The following is a 25,764-nucleotide window of genomic DNA, read 5'->3' as shown; positions in this document are numbered from 1 at the left end:
ACAATGCAGCCAGATCACAGGAGAATGAAGCCCACATTCAATAAGCCCCACCCCAAACCAAACAGACCTTCCAGTCATCTTTTTAGGGTCCCACTCTTTAATAAGAGCAAACAAGCAAGACTTTGAAAAGGCCTTTAATATGAAAGATGTCCAAACAAAGGAATATTCAAACAAAAAGCTCTTGGATATTAAAAAAAATACATGATAGTAGAAAAAAGTAAACAAAATAGATAGGTTAGGAACAAAAAGTTTAGGAAATCTCCAGAAGGAAGAATAAAGATGGGAAACAGAGGATTAAATATAAGAATATTGGGAGACTAATCTAGGAAGTCCAAAATCCAAGTAACTTATTTTTCACAACAAGAAAGGGAGTCGGGGGAATCCACAAATGACTCAAGAAAATTTCCCAGACAAAAGAACTTGACCTTCCATACTTTTCCCATACTTTCCATACTTTACTTTTCCAAGGTTAAAGTACCCAGCTTCTGAACACATCATTGGGAAAATTTCAAAATAGTACAAAGAGAAGATACTAAGAGGTCTGGGGAGGGAGTGAGAGGGAATGGACACATACAAAAAAAAATAAGAATCAGAATATCATTGCATTTCTCAGCATTTAGAAGAAAACAATGGGCCAATGCCTTCAAAAATAATTCTAAGGAAAAGTTAATCCCAACCTGGAACTCTACACCTAGGCAACCTATGAATCGTGTGATGACAGACACTCAAGACCTCAAGAAATTTATCTCCCACACACTTTCTTAGGAAGGTCGTGGTGATAAATCAAGAAAGAAGTCAGGGGATTAACACACAATATAACAGTGAAAGGATACACCAACCCAAGAGGTGTGTAGCAAACCTAGAGAGTAAACCAATCCAAACTGGAATATACCAAAACAGACGACATCTCTAAGAATGAATACCTAATGAGTTGAACATACTAAAAGGAAGCTGGCACAAATGAAGGTGAGTCTGGGGAGAAATCAGTGACGAGTACAAAACACAAGTGAAAAAACTCCCTTCAAAAATGTTATGCAGAAAAAAAAAGTAGTAACATTATATATACCACATGGCCTAGTTGTGAAAAGCCTTAAGGTAAAAACTACTGAGTTAACCTAAACCATAACTATAATAGAGCCTTGAGATGGTAAGAATATGTGTGTCCATGGGAAGAGAAGGATGGTGAAAAAGAACCAAATCCTCAATTTCCACACCAGAAAGTCAACAGATGATACCTAAAAGTGAAAAACCAACACATAGCAAAATAAAGCAAGTCATTTAATGATATGGAGGTAAGTAATATGAGAATCAGCTGAGTTGAAAGTGGGTACCTCGGGGGGGGGGGGGGTGTGGAAAACAGCGTTGTTGCTTTTTAGAATTATTTGATTTTCTTTTACTGTAACGATGGAAATTAGAAGTGCACTGTAACGATGGAAATTAGAAGTAAATTTTTAAAAAATATAGCTTCATGTAGCCTAGAAAGTAACAAAATTAAAATCATAAGAGTAACAAGTACAGTGATAAAGGGTTATCCCATTCCTACAGAGGTAAATCACTAATGATCTCTAACTGGTATTACTCATATTGGTTAAAAAAACAAACAAAAAACCCACGTCTGAATAACCTCTTCCACTAGGGAGGAATTCTGTATATAAATCAAGTCATGTATTTACATATAGTAAATCAAATCTTACATCAGATCTAAATCTCACCCACAGTTGAAGCACGTGGTACATAAAACTGGTTTGGAAGGCTGCTTCCTGGGTACACAGGTAGACCCGAGCATACCTTTAGGAGCACCATTTTGACTTATCTGAAAGTCACGTCATTGCTCCTGTTTCTTAAACAGGTAACAGTAAAGAGTTACCTTGTATTTTTTTTTTTAATAACTAAGGGTTTATACACATCACTGACATATGTCTTAAAATACATAAAATACCCTATTGTAACTGAACATAAGGCTGTTTGTCCTGACATTAAATATAGATGGAACTCCTGTGCTTTTTGTAGCTAATTTGGCAAGGGCTTCAGAACCAGATCATGGAGCTTGTTAGTGATATATAATAACAGAGGCTGAGACTAAGGGAGAGAGAAGCTCACCTTTAAATATTCACAACAGTTTTAGTGCATGAGCTAAAGGAAATCGCTAAAGGACAAGTGAGAGTACTGAAAAGCTAGATTTCAGATAGATACGTATGGTTACAAATCAGCTAATTCAAAAACACCTACTGACCATCAAGTTCTATACACGATGTTGGAGGAGTTTCGTCCTCTCCATCGAGAATAATTTCACTGTTTGCCTTAAGTCTTCAAAACTACTGATTTAGTATCACTGGATTTACTCCTGCATAAAAACAAAAACACCTAGCTAGTCCCAAAGAAACTGGTGAGATCAGGTCTGGCTAGCCACCTTCTGTCCCTTGTAGTCAAAGAGCCTCTAAGGACAAGAGATGTTGAGAACAGAGACATGATGGCAATGCAGCTACCTTTCCTGCCCAGAAACGGCACTCCTCTGGTCCCACAAACTTTTATTCATTCAGTAAAAGCTTACTGAGCACCCACTATGTGCAAGGCATTGTGCTAGGTACTGCAGTTTTTGAAATGACAAAACTGTTTGTATATGTAGGATCTGAGCTAGTCCTTGATAGTTCTCCTGATTTGAGAGAGAAAGACAGAATGCCCCTATGTGGCTCATTTAGGGAGCCAAGAGCACAGATGAGGTCTGTTTTCTGTCCTTCTATCAGCCCAGCATAAACTTTAGGCTTCCTCAAATCAGTCATAAGTCAAAACAAATAAGGCACATTTTTAAAAAAATTCCCCCCTTTAATTGACCAAAGTAAAGCCATGACATTTCATTTGGTAACCTGCTCAGAATTATAAAGATCATTCCATTTGGCTCAGCCCATACTGCCCAGGACAAAACCTCCAGACAATTCTAATCTCGTCGTGCTCTGTTCTTATAAACTGCATATTTTTAAACCATCTTCAGCGCCCTAAATGTGACACACTCAGTGCGAAGCAGATCAGAGCCGAACGGACGTTAACATTTATGTCCTTGACAAGCCACGATTATCCAGGTCCTTCACCTGCCAACAGAAAGGTATCAGTTTAATATTTACAATCATCAGGTCAACATGGGAGAGCTTCTCTACTGAGCTGGGTTCACCCAGATGGGGACAGATTATGTTGGATTATGCTGCCTGGTTTGGCTCTGGTGTGGGACTAGCTACTCTTTCAAATACAGCAAGAGTTCTCAACCTTTTCTTACGTAAGAGGTATAACACACTTCTATGTGACTCTCTATGCCATAAGTTCTTCAGTGGGAGAGAAGAAAATGTAGTTCGCAAACACACACACACTCTCCTTCTCTCCCTCTCTCCCTCTGTCCCTGTCTTTCTCTCTCCCCCCACCGCTCCAAGACTGACAATCACTAAAACAGATCAAGTCTGGCTCCAACTGGAAAAATATCACTGTAACCACTTCCAGGATGACAGAAGACTGGAGTGTCTACTTTCTAAGAACAATCTAAAATAAAAATATTCTAAGTGAGTCGCAAGCTACTTTTTAGACATTAGAAATATCCCTATTTTATAAACATGTGGCCCCGTTTTTAAGCACTAGAGCTGCTTTCTCAGTGTTACATCTGCTCACCTTGTATATCCTGACCAGCCAATGTTCTGTGGTATATGCTTCCTCCAGGACATCAAGCTCAAAGTCTTTATTCCCAATCTCAGCATTCCGAACACGGTCATAGCCTAGTGGACGCTCTAGAGAGTGACAAAAATGGAGACACACATCTTTCTACAGTGCTTATTTCCTACAGAAATACTAAGTCAACTTGATTAGTCATCCCACTGGAACATTATTCCCTAGCATGCAATTTGTTTAGAGAGTAGGGCTTGCAGAAAAGGACATCAGTTAGTAAGGGCAAATCAAGTGTTACCCTAACTCACGTCCTCTCCGAGATGATGCTTGGCAGAGTGCATGGAGATTATCTCTTCTAAGAGACAGAGGGCTGACTTCCAAGCACCTTTGTTCCTGAGGATTACCACCCATGGCCTCTGTGATACACTAGCAACCCTTCTGAACCTATCAGATGTCACAGGCCTGCATCTAATTCAAAAGTAGTCCCAACTGCAGAACTAAGAAAGGAAAGAAGTCAGAAAGAAAGACTTAATCAAATTACTTTCAATTTATCTGAAGAAATGTAAAGTCCTTTATCTCGCTCTATCACCTTTCACATTCCTTTCTCCACTACAATACCGTTTACTGAGAGGCAATAAAAAGTAATGGGCAAAAGCACAAAAGCTAGAGCCAGACTGCCTGAGTTTAACCTGACCCTGCACTAGTTATGTGCCTTTGGGCAGTTAAGGAACCTACTTGTACCTCAATTTCCTCATATATAAAATGGCAATAATATTAGTATCAACCTTTTGGATTGTTATAAGGATTAAATGAATTAGTAGATATAGAGCACTTAAAGCAGTGCCTGGCATATAAAAAACACTGTATGGGGCTTCCCTGGTGGCACAGTGGTTGAGAGTCCGCCTGCCGATGCAGGGGACACGGGTTCGTGCCCCGGTCTGGGAAGATCCCACATACCGCGGAGCGGCTGGGCCCGTGACCCATGGCTGCTGAGCCTGTGCGTCCAGAGCCTGTGCTCCGCAACGGGAGAGGCCACAGCAGTGAGAGGCCTGCGTACCGAAAAAAAAAAAAAAAAAACACTGTATGTGTTAGCTATTACTGTTGTTACTGTTGTTATTATCAGGAATCACTCACTGGCTTCTGTGTAGACTTGTCCAAAGCGGTAGTAACACATCTTGTACATGAGGCAATTGAGCAGCACTGGAGAACCCTCACGGTCCACACGGAATTCCCCAGTTGGAGTATAATAATCATGTTCCTTGATATGTTTGCCTGTATCTGTGCTCCCTCCAATCCGGACCATCCACAGAAATTTGTTGATGTCTAGAAAAAAAAGAAAAAGAAAAACTGCTGTTATCACAAAGGTTGCTGGAGCTAAATCACCTAATGAAAGGTCACTATGTCTAAGGAAATTCCCCCAAATACTTTTCTAATGGGGTATAGTACCATTTAACTCTAAGTTATAAAAATAACAAAGCTAATGTATGGTCAAAACTTTTTTCCTCAAAATATACAGCTTTTCCTATAGATTTTCCTGTAGACTCCTAAAATCCTACGCTATTGGCCCAGACTTGGGTCATAACTGAAGTTAGTCCCAAGTATTAGCTAGGGCTAAGCTGTCCAATATATTAGCTATTAGCCACATGTAGCTGCTGACACTTGATATGTGGCTAGTACAAATTAAGATGTGCTGTAAGTATAAAATACATGATGGATTTCTAAGACTTAGTCCAAAATAAAACAAAAAAAAGTGGGTAAAATATTTTGGTTACACATTAATGTTTTAGATATATTCAGTTTAATAAAATTATTTAATTCATTTTCCCTGTTTCTCTTTACTTATTTTGATATGGCTAATAGAAAAAAATTTTTTTTTAATAAATTTATTTATTTTATTTATTTATCTTTGGCTGTGTTGGGTCTTCGTTGCTGCGTGTGGGCTTTTCTCTAGTTGCGAAGACCAGGGGCTACTCTTCCTTGCGATGCGTGGGCTTCTCGTTGCGGTGGCTTCTCTTGTTGCGGAGCACGGGCTCTAGGCATGTGGGCTTCAGTAGTTGTGGCACATGGGCTCAGAAGTTGTGGTGCACGGGCTTAGTTACTCCACAGGATGTGGGATCTTCCCGGACTACGGCTCGAACCCCTGTCCCCTGCATTGGCAGGCGGATTCTTAACCACTGTGCCACCACGGAAGCCCCGCTAATAGAAAATTTTAAGAATACATACGTGGATCCCACATGTCATTGGACAGCAATGACCTAGGGAGTAGCAGCTTTACCAAAAAGGTAGAGAAGAGAGAATGTGCTCCCTCTTGACCTACAGTTGCAAAGTTACAAACTTCTAAAGCACATGTATGAGAAGTCAACATTTCTATGTCAAACACACTACCAGGCTCCATAAATACTGACAGCACCATCAACTCAGGTTATCTCTTAGAATATGTCACTCCCTGTATCTCCCCCAAAGGCTTTAGGGAAATAGACGATTAGTATAAGATGAATCATTGATCCGTAAGAAAAGATTCCTACTGCTACTAAAAGGGGTTCCAGGGAATATCACAGTGGTGAAGAACACAGACTCTGGATCTGGACTCTGGATAAACTGCCTGGGTTTGAATTCCCACACTGCCAATTCTAGGTGGGTGACCCTGAATAAGTTACTGAACCTCTCTGTGCTTCAGTTTCCTCATATGTCGAATTAGAAAAACAAGAGTATCTGCAACGATAGGGCTGCTACAACATTATAAGTAAAAGCATGTTACCTTACATATTGTTTGTCACATAGTAAGTATTCAAGAAATAATATTATTATCCTCATGGAATGTCTGCAATCGTACCTCCATCTTTCAAATGGAAAACCTGAAGCACAGCGACTTGCCTAGACCACACAGCCAGAAATAGGACCAAAAATAAAACCCCAGAGCATCAACTCAACTATCTTAGAGTACTGATTTTATAGCTCCCTGGCAGGTATGTTTGAAGCAAAAAGCTGACAAGCTTTGAGAATGGAAGACTGCACAGCAAAAGAAATGATCAACAAAATGAAAAGGCAACGTATGGAATGGGAGAAAATATCTGTAAACCATATATCAAATAAGGGGTTAATATCCAAAATATATAAGGAACTCATACAACTCAATAGCAAAAAACCCCCAAATAATCCAATTAAAAATGGGCAAAAGACCTGAAAAGACATTTTTCCAAAGAAGAGATTCAAATGGCCAACAGATACATGAATGAAAAGGTGCTCAACATCACTAATCATTAAGGAAACATAAAACTACAATGAGGCATCATCTCATACCTGCTAGAATGGCTCTCGTCAAAAAGACAAAAGACATGCTGGTAAGGATGCTAAGAAAAGGGAATACTTGTGCACTGCTGGTGGGAATGTAAATTGGTACAGACACTACAGGATCAGTGGGGAGGTTCCTCAAAAAATTCAAAATAGAACTACCATGTGATCCTGCAATCCCACTTCTGGGGATATATCCAGAAGAAATGAAATCAATATCCCAGAGAGATATCAGCAGTCACTGCAGCATTATTCACAATAGCCAAGACATGGAAACAACCTTAGTCTATCGACAGATGAACAGATAAAGAAAATGTGATATATATATATATGTATCATGGAATACTAAAGATTTCAGGGAACTATCCATTTCTACCACATACGTGTGTACATTTGCACATATCAAAATACATATGCAAACAAACATACATACATACACAAATACTTTTCTGTACTATTTGGATAAATTATTATTAGCAAGAAAAAAACCTATAATCACACACAACCAAATGGTGCTGAAACAATTGCTTGTGAAAGTTCAAATCCATGGGACCACATCCCTGCTATCATCATTCTTCCTCTGCTTGTACAAGACACACCACACATAGAAACTAGTCTTATTACTTTATACTGACACTTTACATATACTATCCAGGTGGATTTGTTAAGTCTGTCTATATCAGAAGCCAGACATAATCTAAAATCTGAACATCTCTAAGAAGCAACCACATATTCAAAGAAAATTGAGACAGAAATATGAGGTAATTATTAACTGCAGAGAACAAGTTATTCTAGATAAGAATGTAACCATGGTGTACAGGTTGACTCAGCAGTAAATAATATTTACTTAGTCATGATGAAAACACTTTATCTGGATTTAACCAAAAACTGATCATTAACTCTACTGAGAAGATGCAAGACAGAAAGGGGGAGGGGATCATACAAAGAACTAAACTCCTTATCTACCTTAATAAGAAGTTGACACAGCGTATCTAAAATGATCGATCAATGAATAGCAGGATATACGTATTATTTAGAAATATGTACATAAGTACTAGAAGAAATAACTGAAGGAATAATTTTCCTGGGAACTGACGTTATAAAGTAGTTAAGGGGCAGAGGACTTTTTTTTTTTTTTTTTTTTTTTGCGGTATGTGGGCCTCTCACTGTTGTGGCCTCTCCCGTTGCAGAGCACAGGCTCCGGACGCGCAGGCTCAGCGGCCATGGCTCACGGGCCCAGCCGCTCTGCGGAATGTGGGATCTTCCTGGACCGGGGCACGAACCCGTGCCCCCTGCATCGGCAGGCGGACTCTCAACCACTGCGCCACCAGGGAAGCCCTACCATTTTTATTATAAACCTTCAGAAGTATTTAACATTTAAAAATATAAACAGGTATTGCTTTAATTTTTTTAAGGCAGAGAACTATATTTGGATGATTCTTCTAAACATACGATTTTGCTAATAATCACAGGGAACATGGTTAACATATGCCATATAAATATATATATATAAAACATTTTAAGTTCGCAGATGATTCTATGGCTTAAACCCACTAAAAAATGTTAATTCTTAAGCTCATTTTCAGAAGCCTTATATTCTCTGTTGTTCACTGGTTGTGGAACTACTCCTAAGTCTTTAGACAATTATAGCATGCCATATCTACATGAGAAGAATTCTTTATATCTACTTACTACCTGTTGCAAAATAAATAAATAAATAAATAAAAATAACCAAATCTCAAGTTGCAAATACTTAAAAACTTCCCCAACTAAGAAAATATGTTGATATTGGTAAAAGGATAGAAAAATAAAGAGATTCATCTAGTTTTCTTAGAATCTATGCCTTGTAGCTAGAAGTAGAATCAAGTACATTACCATCAGAGGAATACCCAGTAAGGCCTCCAAAAATGACCAGCACATAGCTAACATCAAGCTCCCTCATGATCTCATAGGCTTTTTCTTCTGTGGATGCCATTGCCTAGAAAAACACACGCACGTTTCTCAGCGCAAAATTCCAGGCCATGTGACCCCTCATGGAGAAGTATTTCCCACTAAACCCTGTGCATCAAACACTCAAATGACCCCTTCACCTTACCTGCCCTACTCGAGAAATATGGGTATTATTCCATGTGTTGTTATCCACTAAAATAGTCCGATTCGCCATAGCTGTAATCTGGTAGCCATAATCCCACCATGACATGACCTTCGCATCCTGAAAGAAGAATGGGAGATGGAAATAACAAGCTTCTCACTGCCTCCAAAATCAAATACAAGAGGGGTGGAAGGGCATCTGACAGGAAGTGAGATATTGCTAATTAATGTTTCTTCACAGAATAACATACGCCCAACAACAAAATACATCTTGGTACCTGGTCCTACATTTACATACAATCATGAAATCTCAACCGCAAATTATACAACCCAACATTGCCAATACTTTCATCCCAGATCATCTTATACAAACAAGCATAATGGTGCGGGAGGTGTAGTGGGCTGTGCAGTATTTCCAAATAAACAGCCTGGTGTCATCAGATAACCGTATTAAATAAATGACCAAAAACAAAGTCACAATAATCAGTTACTAAAAAGAAGGGGGGTGGGGGAGGGGAAACAAATCACAGGATAGGACGAAAAAGGATTAAGAAATTCTTATAAGAATCTAACTCAGAAGTGCCATTCCCAGCAGCTATTGGAAAGAAAATCACTTCAGATTCTCAAATGGTATAAACCAAAATGTTAAAAGTGGTTATCTTAGGTGATCCTTTATGGAAAATTTATGTCTCCTTTTTCTTTTCTTCGCTTCTATTTTCGGATTTTTCTACAATAAACATGCATTATTTATTAACTATTTTTCTTCTTTTATAATTGGAATGGCCTACCTCATGATAAAATCACCATGCTGTCAATACAAGTGTCCAAGCAGAGTGCAGATAATTACCAGTAAAGGTCGCTTACAGAAAAAATCCTGAATTGAATGGAGGTTGACCTTTAAGGCTCATTCAACACCAGGTTCGATAGCTCCAATTTCTCCAAGCTTTCCACCCATCTAAAAGCTATCTGATTCACTCTAACATCAAATGTCTCTCCCTTCCTCCTACCGCACAATCCCACGCCTCCCAAATCTTCACCTCTGGAGTATTGTGACGAAGCCAATAGTACGCTTCTCGGAAGTCATCAAAAATGATCCTACTACCATCCCCACCACGAGCAGACAGCACAATGGACGGAGAAGAGTAGGCCTCGCTGGTCACCCAGGTTGAATGAAAGGTGTAGGTGATGAGAAAGAAAGCCATGACGAGTATCATGCCACTTGCCACCTAGACAAGGAAGAACAACTGTGCTGTAAACCAAATTAAATTTATGTAATACAGAACAGCTTCTTACACACAGTCAGTAATATAGATGAGATGACTCAGAATAAATTAGAGGCTATGAGTTCATTCCGAGCTCTTGTGACAGTGCTCTACTTTACTCCCCCTCACTCAAACAAACAAACAAAATACAAATGCAAACACACACACAAAGACGCACACAGTTCCCCAAGCCAGTTCTTTGCGTTGCTTAATTCTTACTTCATTCTTAATAGGGTAGGTAGAATCCTGTTGTTTCTTGTTCTTCTTGTCTGGTCTACTTATGTCCAAATTCTTCATATAAGTGGACAGCACCTGAGAGACTCCAATGCCAGAAAGAATGCACATAACAGGCGCCAACACTAGCATCAGACGCACCTAAAAAAAAAACGGACGCAAGATCACAATCAGTGTTTTACAAATTACAGATTTCAACCTATTAGTAGATGATGACATCAATTTAGGGGTTTTCAACAAACATGATCTGTCAGTGAAATGGAACAAAAATAGAAGAGAAAATACTTGATACATCTATTGTAGAATATATATATTTTTAAAGTTTGTTTTTCAGGTCTACATGTATATATGTATACCCTGAGCAATGATACGATATAAAATGTATTTCTTAACTGTGGTTTGGGATCAAAAAAGTGTGAGAAGCACTAACTTAACTGCAATATATAAACTCTCTTCTCTCTTTTAACAACCTAGCACTCAGAACCCAGGCCTTTAAGAAAAAAACATCATCTCCCATTTTAAGACACCAGAAAGAGAGGGGAAGGAACCCACCCAGGGTCAATTTCTCCAACAAGTGACAAAGTGCCTCTCCCTAACACAAGGGTTATGAATCCAAGGAAGGTGGGCCCCACAATCAGAATGTATGAGTGCCCCATACATTCCTGGGAAGGATCAACAACAGTGAGCAGCTTTACCACGCAGCCCCTCAAGCGCTCAGAGGGAAGCCCCTGCACAGCATCAATACTGAACCTGCCATGCAGGGGTACGAAGAAAACCCTCAGAGCTAGGGGTGGAAAGGTTCGCTAAGACTGCAGGCATTCATTCCTCACCATCACAGCTGAAAAGTACATGCTGGTCACACCATACATGATGATGAAAATCCGGGCATCAGACAGGTTGCTAAAGCAGTAATAAAGACCAACTACAAAAGTAAAAGTAAAAAGAAGTGAAAAGCTGAAAAAACAATCATAGATACATGCAAAGATGTTACTACGGCACTCTTTAAAACAGCAAAAAATCTGAAACCACATAAATGTCCAACATTAAGGATGTAGTTAATTACAGAATATTTATAAAATAGAATAAAATACATCAATTAAAGTACTGCTGTGGAAGTTTATGGACCATATGCCTTCCTCTTTACACACCTCTGTACTTAAAAAACTAACAAATGATATATCTTATATATTATTTCTCTAAAGTAATACTAAATAACAAATTATCGTGATTATGAAATTTTAAGTCAGAGGAAAAACTCTATCATCTGACTTCTAATCAATAAATAAATGGATGAATATATATCAAAGCGTTAACAGTAGCAACAGGTGTGTGGTGAGAACTCCTGAAATTTTACTTTTTGAAATATTTGTCTATATTTTTACAAATGACAACTTACTTTCATAATAAGAAAAAAAAAGTTACTTTAATAAAAAACAAAGTCCCTACCACTGGTAAATTCTAAGATATATCTGAATTGGCCAGAAGATAAGTTAGATGAAGAAATTTTACAGTCAGCTATGCCTATTCTCAAAATTCAATACTGCCAAGAAGATAAATGGGGAGGAGTCAGGGATGAGGGGTGGGGTATACTAGAAGCACTCAAAAACCCTGAACTAGGGCTGAACTGTAACTTATGATACAAATGAACAGAAAACTGTGAGACTCTGAACTTGCCAGTATCTGCAATTGTTCAACTTCTGCTCTGCTTCAAATATTAGAAAAATGTGCTTAGCCATCCTCTGTACTGCATAGATAAACAGGCAAAAACCAAAAACAACAACAAAAGCACAAGGATGAGGGTATTTTACTTATTTTGAATCAAATGATGATTCTTAGAAAGAAGACCACTTCAGAACAAGGCAAACAGACCTGGAAACATGAAGACGAGAAGCTGCAGGTCGAAATAGTACGAAGACCAGGTCGTAGGCTGATGCTCAGACACAGAGGCGATGATGGGGATGTTGTTCTTGGCATAAGAAGGATCCAGCAGTGAGTAGAAACGGCCTGTCCAGGGAGATATTTTTCCTGGCAGCAAAGAGGCAACAAATATTTCACAATTACTTCTGAAACAAAATAACATGTGATCCTAACTAATCACAACTTTCCATTTAATAAGCTTCTCTGAGACAGAGGACTAGGTTTTTGTTTAAATGCCACCAATACTTCGAGAATTTCACTCCTTCCTTTCTTTCAAACTTGAGAGTATTTTTGTCAGCACAGTCAGTAGAATAAAGTCAGGTTGTATATAAACTCAGAGAGAAGGGAGGCAGAGATACTTCCTAGAAGGGTTTTAGGACCAATCTGGTCAAACCAAGGCCAATGCTATAAACTAAGTCACTCAGCCCTCCAGTGGTGCTCTGAATACACAGAGTCTTGGGCAAAATCAAATCAGACTCTGAGAAGTGTACGTGAGGAAGATGAAGAGAGGAGGAAAACATGGCATGCTACCCAAACTAAACAGTCACGGTTTTGTCATATGGGATTAGATGAGGCCACGCTGTAGGGCAAGCAATGTTAGGATTTCTCCCACCCTACCAATAGGAAAGAAAAGGACGGACACACACACACACACACACACAGAGGAGAAAGATTAGCATGGTAAAATACAGTCCTGTCACCAAGTGTAGGTCTTCTGAGATTAAGAGCTGATCTAATATGATTTTCTTTCTATGCTGAATCCAGACACTGGCTGACAATAGGATTGAATGTGCAGAAGTTGGACTTTATATGCTTGAAATCAAGAGAAACAGGAGGAAAGAATGAATCTTTCTGTGGCCAGAAAATAACCCATATTTTTGGAGTTTATTCTATGTTCATACCCATTTACACTTAATACTAAAAGCCTTCCCTACCTGTCAGCATGAGGAGAGCTCCCACGGTGAGAAGGACAAAGCCTACCAGGGAGATGACACTTCGGAAAAGAACTTCAAATTGCTGTGGATTCAACTTGCTGCGTAGATAATCCACAAAGGCATGGATCTGGCAGAGACCAAAGACCCCAAAGGCTGCCATGTGCTCTGATGAAAGGACCGGCTGTAGGTGAAAGCATATGTATGAGATTGTTAGGAAAAGAACGGGTCCAGCCTTGACCTGAATTATCCTGACCAAGTTCAGACCAAAGGGTCCAATGAGTTCTGAGGCCACCAAGGAATTAGGACCAATCTAGAGGAGGGTCTAATTCACCTACCTCATTTTTCAAAGAATATTTAGAGTCCTCCAAAGTGTACCACACTCTATCATTATCACATCTCTGGCCTTTGCTCAGGCTATTTCTTGAGCCTCGATTGCAATTCTCACTTTCCCAAAATTTGCATTCACAGAAATTCTGATCATTCAAGGCCCAATGCAAATACCATTTCCTCCTAACCTACCAAACTGAAATTCATCACTCTCCTCTATATTCCACACACTTTAGATCTCTTCCATAACTTAGACCAATGGTCTCAAACTCCACCAGGCATAATCATGGCAGGGGACAGGAAGAGGGGGGGTTTAGACAGACTGCTAAGCCCTACCGCCAGAGTTTCTGATTCAGTAGATCTGTGGCAGGTCCCCAGAATTTGCATTTCTAATGAGTTCCCAGATGCTGCTGACACTGCTGGTCCAGGAACTACATTTCTAGAACGACTAGACCACAGACTAGTGGTTCTAGAAGCGTGTGCTTCTTTCCCAACAAGACTGTGACTTCCTTAAGGACCAGAACCACATTTTTACTTTTAACATTTCCCAGGTATTAGCAAATTGCATATAGCAGATGATCAGTAACGAAAAACTTGCTGACCTGAATAAGGGTTCCACTTTCGTAAGAATTTTACATGACAAATCACACATACCACATTATTCTCTGACTTAATAGCTGTCTCTTAACCCTGTGGGGTAATGTGGTTAAAAGATTCAGGCTTTGCTTGCTAAAGAACTTTCACTTGGGCCCGATTAAGAAGTTCAGGGGTCATTACTATTAAATCGAGTCATTCGCATTAAAAAGGACTGAAAAAGATAACTGTGATCACTCACCTTAACTCAGCTCAACCAAAATATCCCTCCTCCTCCCATAAACCTAAGCCAAGTTAGGAGTCATTAAATTCAAACTTCATGAACAAATATTAACACACTCCAGGAGGCAGACTTTAATGACCAATAACTCTGTTGCTTCAGTTAACAGAAGCAGTGTTAGCAAGGTCAGACCTGTGAATAAGTTTTACTATCCTCACCAGAATCCAAGATAAATCAATTTAGTTGGAGCTGCTTAGAAAAAGTGGAAGCAGCTAAAAACCTCACTCAGTCTAAGGCTCACCTGGAAACCCACAAAGGAGATCTGCATGGAAAGGATGGTGCCCAGGCAGTAAACAGTACAGTAGGCCACATAGATCCGGTGGGAGAAACGTCCTGTGAGCATCAGCACCAGTACATGAAGCGGGATCAAGTTGATCAAGAACACATAACCTCCCCATGAAGAGACCTAGGACAGGATAAAAAAGAAAAGTTCGTCTGAGCACTCCTCCTTGGATCACCACCATGTACCTTGGGATGTTACCTGTGACCTTTTTTTTTTTTTTTTTTTTTGCAGTACGCGGGCCTCTCACTGCTGTGGCCTCTCCCGTTGCAGAGCACAGGCTCTGGACGCGCAGGCTCAGCGGCCATGGGTCACGGGCCCAGCCACTTCGCGGCACGTGGGATCTTCCCGGACCGGGGCACAAACCCGCGTCCCCCGCATCGGCAGGTGGACTCTCAACCACTGCGCCACCAGGGAAGCCCTACCTGTGACCTTTTTAAAGAACATCTCTTTACAGTAACCAAAAACTTTATTTACACCAAGTGGTTTAAAGAGTTTAAATAACTGACTCTTTAAGTAGGAAAATCAAATTAACACCCATTACTGTAACTCAATCCTCTGTTTGCTATGGCTCCTGCCATCACGATCACAAAACAAGAGGCCCCCAACTCTCAGCATTAATCTGGATACACCCTACGGTAAGGTCACACAGAGGATTTAGGGATTCAAGGGAAATGTGATCAAGTGGAAGCAGTTAAGGAAAGAAGTCTCGTTGTTTACAAGATTGAACAGAAAAAAATATACGTCAGGAAAGGAAAAATTTAAGGGGAACACACCAGAAAAGAGAGTTGGCCAACCAATATGTACCCATAGGAAATACAGTATCTGGAAACCTTTAAAAATTAAAAAAATTATCTCTATCTTGCTATTATACAATGGATATGCCTGCCTGCCTTGGATTAGGCTTTGTATGGACACAACAGACTATATAAAGACTTTTAGCCTCTAGTTCATGGTCTCAAAGCCCAAGAGCTACTTCCAATTTATATCAGTTGATCCCGATAGGTATTCAGACATAGAGAGACTCCTGAAAGTAGGGAGTGAAGAGTTACCATGTAGAAATAAGCAAGGGCACACTTGGCTGCCCAATAGATGGAACCAGTCTTTACTGCTTTGATCCACATGTAGTAGGTGAGTAGCATGCAGAAGATGGCAATCCCTGCAGAAAGAACACAAAAATCCAGTAAAAGGCCATGCTGGAAGAGTATTTCATACTGTTCTGGAACAAACTACCTGGATTCATATCTCAGACCTACTACCCATTAACAGTGTAATTACTCTACCTCCCTTTGTCTCAGTTTCCTGTAAAAGAGTCCATAATAGTATCTACTTCATAAAACTACTGTGAAGACAAATTTAACTATTGCATGTAAAGCACTTAGAACAGTACCTAGCATGCAGCAAGCACTCAGTAAGTATTAGTCATTATTACTACTATTCTTTCCAGGCACTAAATTCCCTGCTGTTTCAGTCCTAAAGATATCCCGTACTATCAAGCACCAGCCTGCCTCTACATCTTACCACAAGCTGGTCCATATGCCCTGACTGCCTCTCTCCTTAATATCTGCCTAACGAAGTTCCAACTTCAGGGCCCAGTTCAAATACAACTACTTCCAAAAAGCCTTCCGTGATTCCCAAATCTGAATTAATCTCTCCTCTCACCACGTTCCCAAAGTACTCTGCTCACCCTTCTCTCATGGCACATAATACTATCTGCCCATTATTATTAATTTTTATAGTCTGCATTAATCTGTGTTAATAGATTATAGGCCAACATAATTTTATTCATTATCTAACCCTATAATTCCTTAATTATAAGCCAATACTCCTATTCATTAACTATCTTTATAATACCTAACACTGTTTTACCAATAACATTCTATAAATACAGGCTGAATTGGAAATAAGTCAATAAAAGTCACCATAGTTTTAAGAATATCCATTCCTCTCATCTAGGAAAATAAAGCAAATGTTTACAATGTTAAAACAACAGTACCAACCAACACTAAAACTTAACTCTACTTTTAGGAGTACAGAGATGAGCCAAAGGCCTTATATAAGGAAAATTACCAGCTACCTTTCTAGAGGAAATGACAGAGAGAGAATATAAACTTGTCTGAGGTCCCTTCCTGCCCTTTTTTTTTTTGGATGTGGACTGTTTTTAAAGTCTCTATTGAATCTGTTACAGTATTGCTTCTGTTTTATGTTTTGGTCCCCTGGCCGAGAGGCATGTGGGATCCTAGCTCCCCGACCAGGGATCAAACCCACACCCCCTGCACTGGAAGGCAAAGCCTCAACCACTGGACCACCAGGGAAGTCCCTTCCTGCCCATTTCTCATCTTCTCACCCAGACACCATTTTTGCTATCACTAAACAACAGATTTGAACCCAGATTCTACTGCACTTCATGAAGCTCTACTAGATAATGAGGTGAACAGATCCTCTTCAGCCCTTTAAGTCTTACCTTCATTATCATAGGAGCCAGCTACAGATCGGGAGATATAGCCAGGAACTACAGCAATCATGGCTGCAGCAAGAAGTCCAGCTCCTGCATCCTGTAAGACAAGAGGGGTAACAGGAAGTTAACACCAATACATCTATGAAAGAGAAGAGAGGATCCACTAGTCCATTCTGCTTACAATGGGCCCAGGGAACAGTCTGACACTTTCCACGGTAGATGTGATGCTAGAAATGTTTGCAGCACAAGAAAGCTACATACTTCACAACCAATTCCCTGCGATGATGGCAAGTCTGAAACTGAGTACACACATGTTAAGAACACACAAATCATGTAAGCTGTCAGATGCTGCCCCAGAATGGGCTGTTTGGCTGGAGTATCCCCAGATTTATGAGTCCCTACCCCTAACAATATCTGCACACCACAGGAACACCAGTCACCCCTCTACAAGCTATCCAAGGACAACCAAAGGAAGACCATACGTATTCGAGCTAAAAAGCCAACGAAGACAGGTGACAATCTCTCTGGACTAAAGATGCCAGGATCTTAGATAATAAAGCTGGAATATTCCTAGGCAATCTGTGAACTCAGGAGAGAAGAACAACAAAGTATAACCCACACTCCAAAAAAGGAAGGACTTGTCTGTTCGTAAGAGTCAAATTTGGAACAAGGGCAGCAAGGAGAAGGATGAAAACGTTTCCAAATTAAACTCAAGCCCTCCTACTAGTTTATCACCTCTCAGGTATCTCCCTGACACCATAGCCACAAACTAAGAATAGCATGCAAGGAGCCAGGGTCAGCAATGCAGAAACCTAGAAGAAGAGAGTCAGTATTATGGAGTCTACTACAAAAGCCAAGTGGTTTAAGAATTTTTAAATAAACATTTGAAAAAAAAAATTAGCAAATAATTGCTAACTGTCCATTTCCAGTAGGAAGACCTAACCACTTCAGAACGCTTCTTGTAGTTATTTTTCCTCTCCCTTAGATTGTGAGGAATTCAAAATCTAAACCTCACTTTAAATATTTTTTTTCCCGTATGTAGCAATTTATATTTGACCTTCATATGTTCTCTTCTAAGGATAAACAGTTGCTAATGACAAGAAACCACATATTCTCGGGAGGGGCTGGGGTGAACTCAGGAATTCGGCTCAGCAAAAGCGGGCTTTAGCCTCTGGCTCCCTGCCCTTCTAAGGCTCTCAGTCCCCCACCCTTTAGCATCAACTTGAGAGGTTCAACAACATTCATTCCCAAGCCTCCTGTCACCCCAAATCCTTCACCTTGAGTTCTTTGGTAAGGTGGTACGTGACGATGGTGGTGAAGGAAGAGAAGAGAGGGGCCAGGAACACACAGACATTCCGAATGTCGATGGTGATGTGGAAAAAATGGAGGACATGGTAGATTGCAGCAGAGGTGATCATTAAGCCTGTAACCAGAAGAAGAAGGGCCAATAGGTTATCCTAGTAAGACAAAGACAAGGGAAAGAGAAAGGGAAAATCCAAGTATCAATAAAGGGATAACACCGGTTTTGACAAACCACCAGAAACACTAATACAGCAACTGCAGGAGGCCTATAAATTTCTCTCCTATGGATTCAAGCAGAAGTCCAGAATTTACGGAAAACTACCCATTCCCGCTCTCCTATACATGTTCTGCCTTCTATATAAGATCTACTTTTAGGAATCTGCAAGCAGAATGAAATTACAAGTGTCACAAAACGAAGATATTAGAAATAAAAGACACTGTTCCATAATATAAAAATATCTTACTGCTGCAAAGGAAAAAAATCCTGTTCCCCTCACCTGGGTAAATTGTTCCTCCAATGATTCGTCCCAAAGGGTACCAGGCCCGGTCATCAAACCAGTTATGGAATTTATAAAATCCCTCCTCAGCCAGGAACCGGGTAGTCCGATAATTAAAGTACCTATATCAAGAAAGAAATGAATTGTGTCTCCTCCTCTCCATACCCAAACACTTGCCTCAGTTTGCAGTGACTTTTGCTCCTCAGGTTACACCACTGAGGAACTTATCATTACTCCAATAACAGTCAGTTTGGTACCAAAAAGTATTTCAAGCATGAAAATCATTTTACATCACCATAAGCCTCCTCATTTATAGCTCCATGCTTGTCTCAGTTAAAGCACTGCTTCTCTCATAAGGAAATGCAACCGTAGTCTAACCTTATAAGAAAACACTCAAGAAGGATGCTTCACCAGGCTGGCATGTAGTAGGCATTAGCCCCAGTCAGGAAATTCAAACACTCCAAGGACAGGACAGCTGAGATGTGGACACCAATAAACTTGACTCTTTTCAAGTGACAGGAACACACAGAGGAATATTTCCATACCACAGGCAAGGAGACAAGGATAACTTTAGGTGATGAGCATCTCTAAAGATGTGGGTGTAACACCATACGCAGGATGAACATTTTTTAGTCCACTCCATAACACAAACTTCTTAATAAGTGTTTAAACTTGTAATTAGATCTACTCATGTTGTTATCCAAAATAGGTCTGAATGCCACCTCCATGGTAGCATAAAAATACAGACTACATAAAAAATACTTGACATAAAATGCTTACAGTTATATACGGACACAGTTCTTTAGGTCCAAGCTATGTAACCCCTTCTCTTAAGTTTCTCATTTAAAAAGAAATAAAAAAGACAAAAATATATATGGAAATAATAAAAATATAAACAAATAAATAAAATAAAGGGAGCTGTTTAATCACTAAAGATAATCATTACTAACCATCTTTCCTGCCCACCCCTCTAACCCCATTTCCTCGTTGGTCAGTCAAGTTTTAGCAGCTGAAGTAAGTAAAGTAGCAGATGGCAGAAATCTCTATCCTTCTGGTTGTTGCTGATGAATGTTATTTTGGTAACTGTCAGGGAGACAGAAGGGATGGGGGTAGAAGGCAGTCAACGTGTGTCAGAATCATGTCCTTTACCTAACAGTAGGAGAGGCAGAGTCACACAGAGGAAGTGCAAGTTAGTGGGAAAAGGTCTGGCCTGGGTTCACACCCTGGGCCTCAGTTTCCTGCTCTGCAAAAAGAAGTGTCAAATCACATGATCTGTACAGTCCCTTTCATCTCAACAACTACAGAGCAGATGCTCTTGCTTTCCCTGACCATCTCATCTCAGTGTTTGCTCATCTAGAGGGTCTGAGAAAAAGCCCTAACAGACTGGTGATCAAGAAACAAAAGGATATAAGTTTCCTCATTCATGAGAGAGAAAACAAAAAACAGAAAAAACTGATTTGGGAGGCCCCAAAGAAAAGATCTGTATGCCTCCAAAGTGCTTTCAAATATCTACACAAAACAATACGACAAATCTGTAAATACATGCAGGTATTAAACTTGAATCCATGCTCCATAAACTGAATATGCTATTTTTAAGATATCAATGATGTTTCAAGAACCTACGATTCTGGTTCTCCAAATTTTTAATTAAGCCTTAACGCTAGGTAATATAATATAGTTACTCCAGTGTCTAGAAACAGACAAACGTAGATTCACATCCTGGCTCCTCCATTTACTCTGTGTGTAACCTTGAATGGTCTCTGCCAGCCTCAGCCACATTTGTGGAAAGGAGACACCACTACCTCCTTCTCGTAGGGTTATTGTAAGGATTTATAGATAATCTGTAAAACAGTTCTTGGAACAAAATGAAGCTCAGTAAATGTTTTTCACCTATGCCTCTTTTTATCTAATAAAATCTCCAATCCAACTCACAGCTTTAAATTTTCCTCAGTGTCTTACAACTTAACTGATAGGCCCGATTTCTAACATATTCACTGTTAAACAGAAAAAAGTCACAGATCTCAAGTTCATGACTTATAATTTTTCTTTTGAACCTCAAACACACACCAGGCCCAGGCCCCTTTCCCTCAGTCTGCACCATTAACTGTCTACCAAGCTGAGAAGCCAGGCTTCTCTTAGCTTAGCCAGATCTTAAGTGATAGGCACACCAGCAACGCCTCTCTCATTTTTTAAGAGTTTGAGAGACTCGCTCAAATTCCAACAGAAATGTTTCAAAAGGAGACAATTATCTCCTTTAGAAAACTTGAGAGTTTTCCCCCCAAAATGTATAGAAAGTCCATCTCCATTACGGAGAGCTCACTGGAACGTGAATCTGATAACCATGAACCTAAATGTTTCCCAAAGGAAATACCAGACCAAGCAAAGGTACTCACGGATCAAATTCATGGATGACACTTTCAAATCTCAGGACAGCAAAGAGACGAGTGGAGAATGCTGCAAAAACCAGAGAACTATTATTTTAATGGTAATGTACCATGAAAAACAATAGTAGGTAGTAATATTATAGAGGTAATAGTATTATCCAGCACACAAGTCACAGGAAATACAAAATGATGCTGAATAAAGTATTTATCCATTCCTCCCACACAGAAGAAACAGAGAAGTTCGCCTTCCCCTGACAATGACACCTACATTTCCACTTAAGTAGGACACATTTAACTACTTATTGTTAAGGCCTATGACAACACATTCACCTACTAATATTGCACCCAATTTACATGGTCATCTTGTATATATGTTGACCTCCCCTCCCCACAACCTTACCTCCCCAAACCTTAGTTTGAAGCAAACTAAGAGGTAAGGAAATCAAGACTACTTATGACTCATGAAGAGCTAGAAAAACCTAAGAAAACAGAGTAAGTTCTGGAGAGATTTTCAGAAATACTAAGGCAGGCAACCACAGAAGACAAGTATCTTTTACAAAATTCAGTATCTCAGAGTCCCCGGTATCTCTTTCAGTCCTAAGAGAAAACAGAATTAGTACAGCGTGTTTCTCATTCTTTCCCAGATGATCAATAGTCCCAACTTTTATAATCCTTGTGTTTCTTTTATTTTGCTTTCGCAAAATTCTACTGATTGAGAACAGTAAAAAGAACACATTGCAATCTGCTGGGAAAAAACAAGGCATTTAAGAGAGCCATTGTTGATTTTTCAAGATTTTCTCCTTTCCATATCTGAAGAAAGAGAGGTCCACATGCACACTCACATAACACAGCAGCCATTGACAGAATTAGAAGCTTCAGAAGTGTGTCCTGCTTCTCATAGGACAACCGTAAAAATCCCAGCTTGGTCATCTTGACATCAATGGGTGGCAACAGATGACACTCAAATAGCTAAAATGGAAAAGTCAAGACCATAAGATATTAAACACCTTCAACTTACCTAATTCAGTTTCATATTTTATGGTGGTAGAGAAACACAGAAACAGGAGTAATGCGCACACCAGAGAGGGTCAGGGCTAATACTAATACCCAAGTCAAGCCTGAATTATGACCAACTGGCAAGTAAGTAGGCACGTCAGGTCTGTGAGTCAAGGACGAAAAGGAATGAGACTCTATCACCACAATTCTGCTTCCCAGTCCTTGCAGCTAACGAGCACATAAGCACAATTGGCAACAGTGTGGTACAACAGGAGTAAAGAAGAAACACAGAAAAAAGGGGGTTGGAGGAAGACATGCAAAGAAAACAGGAAAGACTGGAAATACAGAAAAGAATAATTAAATGGAGAAACAGAGCATTCAAGAAAAGGCAGGAATGTATGAAAGAAAGCAGGGAATGAGCACAGAAGTGAAAGCAGAAGGCTGAGAAATAGAAGTCATGACTGAATCAGCACAGTTTACAGCCCTAAATTTCAGCTTCAACTGACTGGCTGCAAACTTTCTGTTCCCAATCCCAGTGGGGATGCAGGGTCAACTAGAGAGCATGACTGCTCACTCACTAATGCAGGTACAGTCATGCACTCAGAAAGAGAGGAAGATACACATAGATCACTGCACTTTCAATCGCTTACATCGCACTATAACTACTGCTCAGATCTACACCCACTTCCCATCAGCTGTCTCAAAGCATCCTGGAATTGACACTGCTGATTTAAGCCACTAACCCCAGAGACAGCTCATGGAACCAGATGACAATCTGGAAGGAAAAGAGAATACAATTTTCCTACTAAAGCAAAGAAAGGTTGGGCTGGGGTAAGGGGTGGGGGCGTACTATATTAAAATAAAATGTTGAGGGAAGCAGGCTGTAGACCATTCAGAAGAGTGATCACTTGGCGGACAAGATTTATCAGCACTAATTAGGAGGTTAGCTATTTCTGTTTAAGACAGCACTGCCTTCTTAAACCATAAACTGGTCAAGGACTAAGTGACAAAGAATATGATAATAAAGCATATGCAACACTGTACAAGACTGCAGGGGAAAAAAAGGAACCTGGATCCTTCCTGATCTTTCTCCCACTATTACTAGAGGAAAGGAGTGGAAAAAATAACACTGGACAGGGTGGAAGGCATGAAGAATCATATATTTCTAGCTCCAACTGTGGGAAATCAAGCATCTTTTCCATAACTGTCCCAGAGGGGTGGTTTTACATTTAATCCTAATCCAAAAGGAAAACCTTATCTTGAAATCAAAACTAAACACCTAACTCCAGGAAGTCCCTAATCCAGCCACATCCCTCAAGTTTGTACTTGTTTTCTCCCACGCCTGAAACAGGAAAACTTACCACCGCTGAGCTGATATGAGCCACACGCCTAGAAGACTAAGCGGACGAAGTGAGTACTAGAACCTCTACCTGAAAACTGAGTAAAGAAGCTGGTAATTTAGGCCAGGACCTTAAGGGAGTTTCCATACTGTGCTCTCTGGTCGTGTTCGCACACCGCTAAAGCAAATAAAGGCAAAGTCACTTTCCTTAAAGCACCTGGCATCTGTCCTCCACCTCGCCTGTGCCGGCAAGCTGTGGCCCCCTGTCCCACCCTGGCTCTAGTTCCGAAGACGGCAACTTGCCCACCTGCTGGCTCACACTAGCCCCACCCTCCCCCACTTCTGCTCACTCCTGCGCGTCCCTCCTCCCTCCGTCTCCCACCTTCACGAAATGCAACACCCCGGACACCACCCAGCGCCATCCCACCGCCTCACCACCCCACCGCCTCAGCATCCTGAGCGCCAACCCCTCCAGGACTAGTCCCAGGGTCCGATCTTTTCCACGCCCTCCTAGCCTAAGCGCCCGCCCAATCCTAGACCCCCGCCATCCTTCCATTCCAGGTCGTCCCCCACACGCCACACGCCCCCTTCTCTGCAAGGCCTCAGACTCTGCCCGCGCCCGCGCCCACGCCCACGCCTGACGCCGTTAAAGCCCCACCAGCGCCTTGGACTGCACTTGCCCCTAACCCTCAAGTTATATCCCAGGGTCTTCTCACCTGACCCGAGTTCCTAAGGAATCCGCTCGCCTCCCGCTGCCATCCGTTCAGCGGCGCACCCAACCCTCGCAGCGTCGGGTCCGCCTCCCGGACCTCTCCCCATTGGTTGACTCAGGGCCAATACGACACTTGAAGAGAGCGGTAGGATGACGGAACTGTCTGTCAGACTCGGAGGCGTGGACGAAGCAGCGCTCCCACTTTTTAACTGGACAATACAGGTATCATTTAGTAGCCGGAAGGCGGGACTTCGTGCAACCGCCGAGCCATGATAGGCCGGCTCAGGAGAGCGAGAGCGCGGAAAGAACACACTCGGAGCAGTTTGGTTGAGGGCCGAGCAGTGACGTGTCAGTCTGCTGGCCGCGAAGGAGTCGCGAGCGGAAGGTGTGGCGCGTTTAGCACAGTCACGTGACAAGAAGCGGAAACTACGCGAAGGAATGGGCAGAAACTACAAATCCCGAAAAGCCGGGCTGAGGTCGCTCGCCTCCGTTTCTGAGAGTTTCGTTTTTTTATAGGTAGAAATTGATGTTGCCTAATATAAGGTTAAAGGAGAGGTGGGAAGAATTTTCTACCTATTCTCAATGAAACCTCAATCGTTTCCCGGTCCAGACCTCTACATCTTGTGCAAGATCTTGTCTGACAGTTCGCTCAAGAGCTGTTTGACTTTGCTCCGGTAAACTGCGATGTACAAGAGCCCTGCAAATGTCACGAGGCATTTATTTCCCTTTCTTAAGCCCCTGACCTCGTGAATGAGCATGCCTAGGGCTAAAGAGGTCGTCGGGGTTCGGTGGGAAGAATCTACGCCGCGGGCTGAGTCCCACACGGTCGCAGAGGCGGTCCTCCCAAAGCGTAGACAAGCTTCTTCCTGGAACCAGCTTGCAGCCTGGCGGTGCTTTGCTCACCCCTTTGTAAGTAACCTGCCAGTGACAGCTGCCTTGCCTCTCTTCCCCTTCTCTCCTCACACATAAAGAAACGTTGCTTGAAGGCACGGAAGGGGGCGAAGTTTCAGCAGCCAATTCCATCATCTCTCGGACACGCACTCCCACTCCCTACACATCTCAGTGAGCGCGAGCCACACCGACAAAAATGGTAGCATCCGGCAACTGTTCAAATTTAGTGCCTGCGGCACTCCTTTCTCTTCGCGGTTACTCTACTGTTGAATGCAACCGACTAAACTTACTGAAAGCATATTAAATCAGTACTTCAAAATCACGTGTAG

The 25,764-nt window shown here is 41.1% G+C and overlaps 1 protein-coding gene across 1 annotated transcript; it reads right to left on the bottom strand.

The window, feature by feature from the left end:
* Positions 1-116: 116 nt before the first annotated feature.
* Positions 117-24,744, bottom strand: STT3A (STT3 oligosaccharyltransferase complex catalytic subunit A). Its single transcript, XM_079928138.1, has 18 exons — positions 24,549-24,744; positions 22,340-22,466; positions 21,507-21,567; positions 19,114-19,235; positions 18,592-18,737; positions 17,321-17,411; positions 15,909-16,015; positions 14,818-14,982; positions 13,376-13,556; positions 12,393-12,548; positions 11,354-11,445; positions 10,509-10,664; positions 10,065-10,253; positions 9,032-9,148; positions 8,812-8,914; positions 4,780-4,968; positions 3,652-3,767; positions 117-3,086 (listed from the first exon to the last, which is right to left on the bottom strand). The coding sequence occupies exons 2-18, from the start codon at positions 22,425-22,427 to the stop codon at positions 3,048-3,050; spliced, it is 2,118 nt and encodes a 705-aa protein (XP_079784264.1). The 5' UTR covers positions 22,428-22,466; positions 24,549-24,744; the 3' UTR covers positions 117-3,047.
* Positions 24,745-25,764: the final 1,020 nt, after the last annotated feature.

This window comes from Stenella coeruleoalba, assembly GCF_951394435.1.
Source record: "Stenella coeruleoalba genome assembly, chromosome: 8".
NCBI classification, from domain to species: domain Eukaryota; kingdom Metazoa; phylum Chordata; class Mammalia; order Artiodactyla; family Delphinidae; genus Stenella; species Stenella coeruleoalba.
This window is presented reverse-complemented; position numbering and strand designations above follow the sequence as displayed.

Coding starts and splice junctions, on each gene's coding strand:
- STT3A (XM_079928138.1), bottom strand. CDS start 22,427: ATGACCAAGCTGGGATTTTTACGGTTGTCCTATGAGAAGCAGGACACA. Junction 19,236..21,506: donor GTCATCCATGAATTTGATCC/GTGAGTACCTTT, acceptor TTCTTGATATAG/GTACTTTAATTATCGGACTA. Junction 12,549..13,375: donor AGCTCTCCTCATGCTGACAG/GTAGGGAAGGCT, acceptor CTTTGCTGCCAG/GAAAAATATCTCCCTGGACA.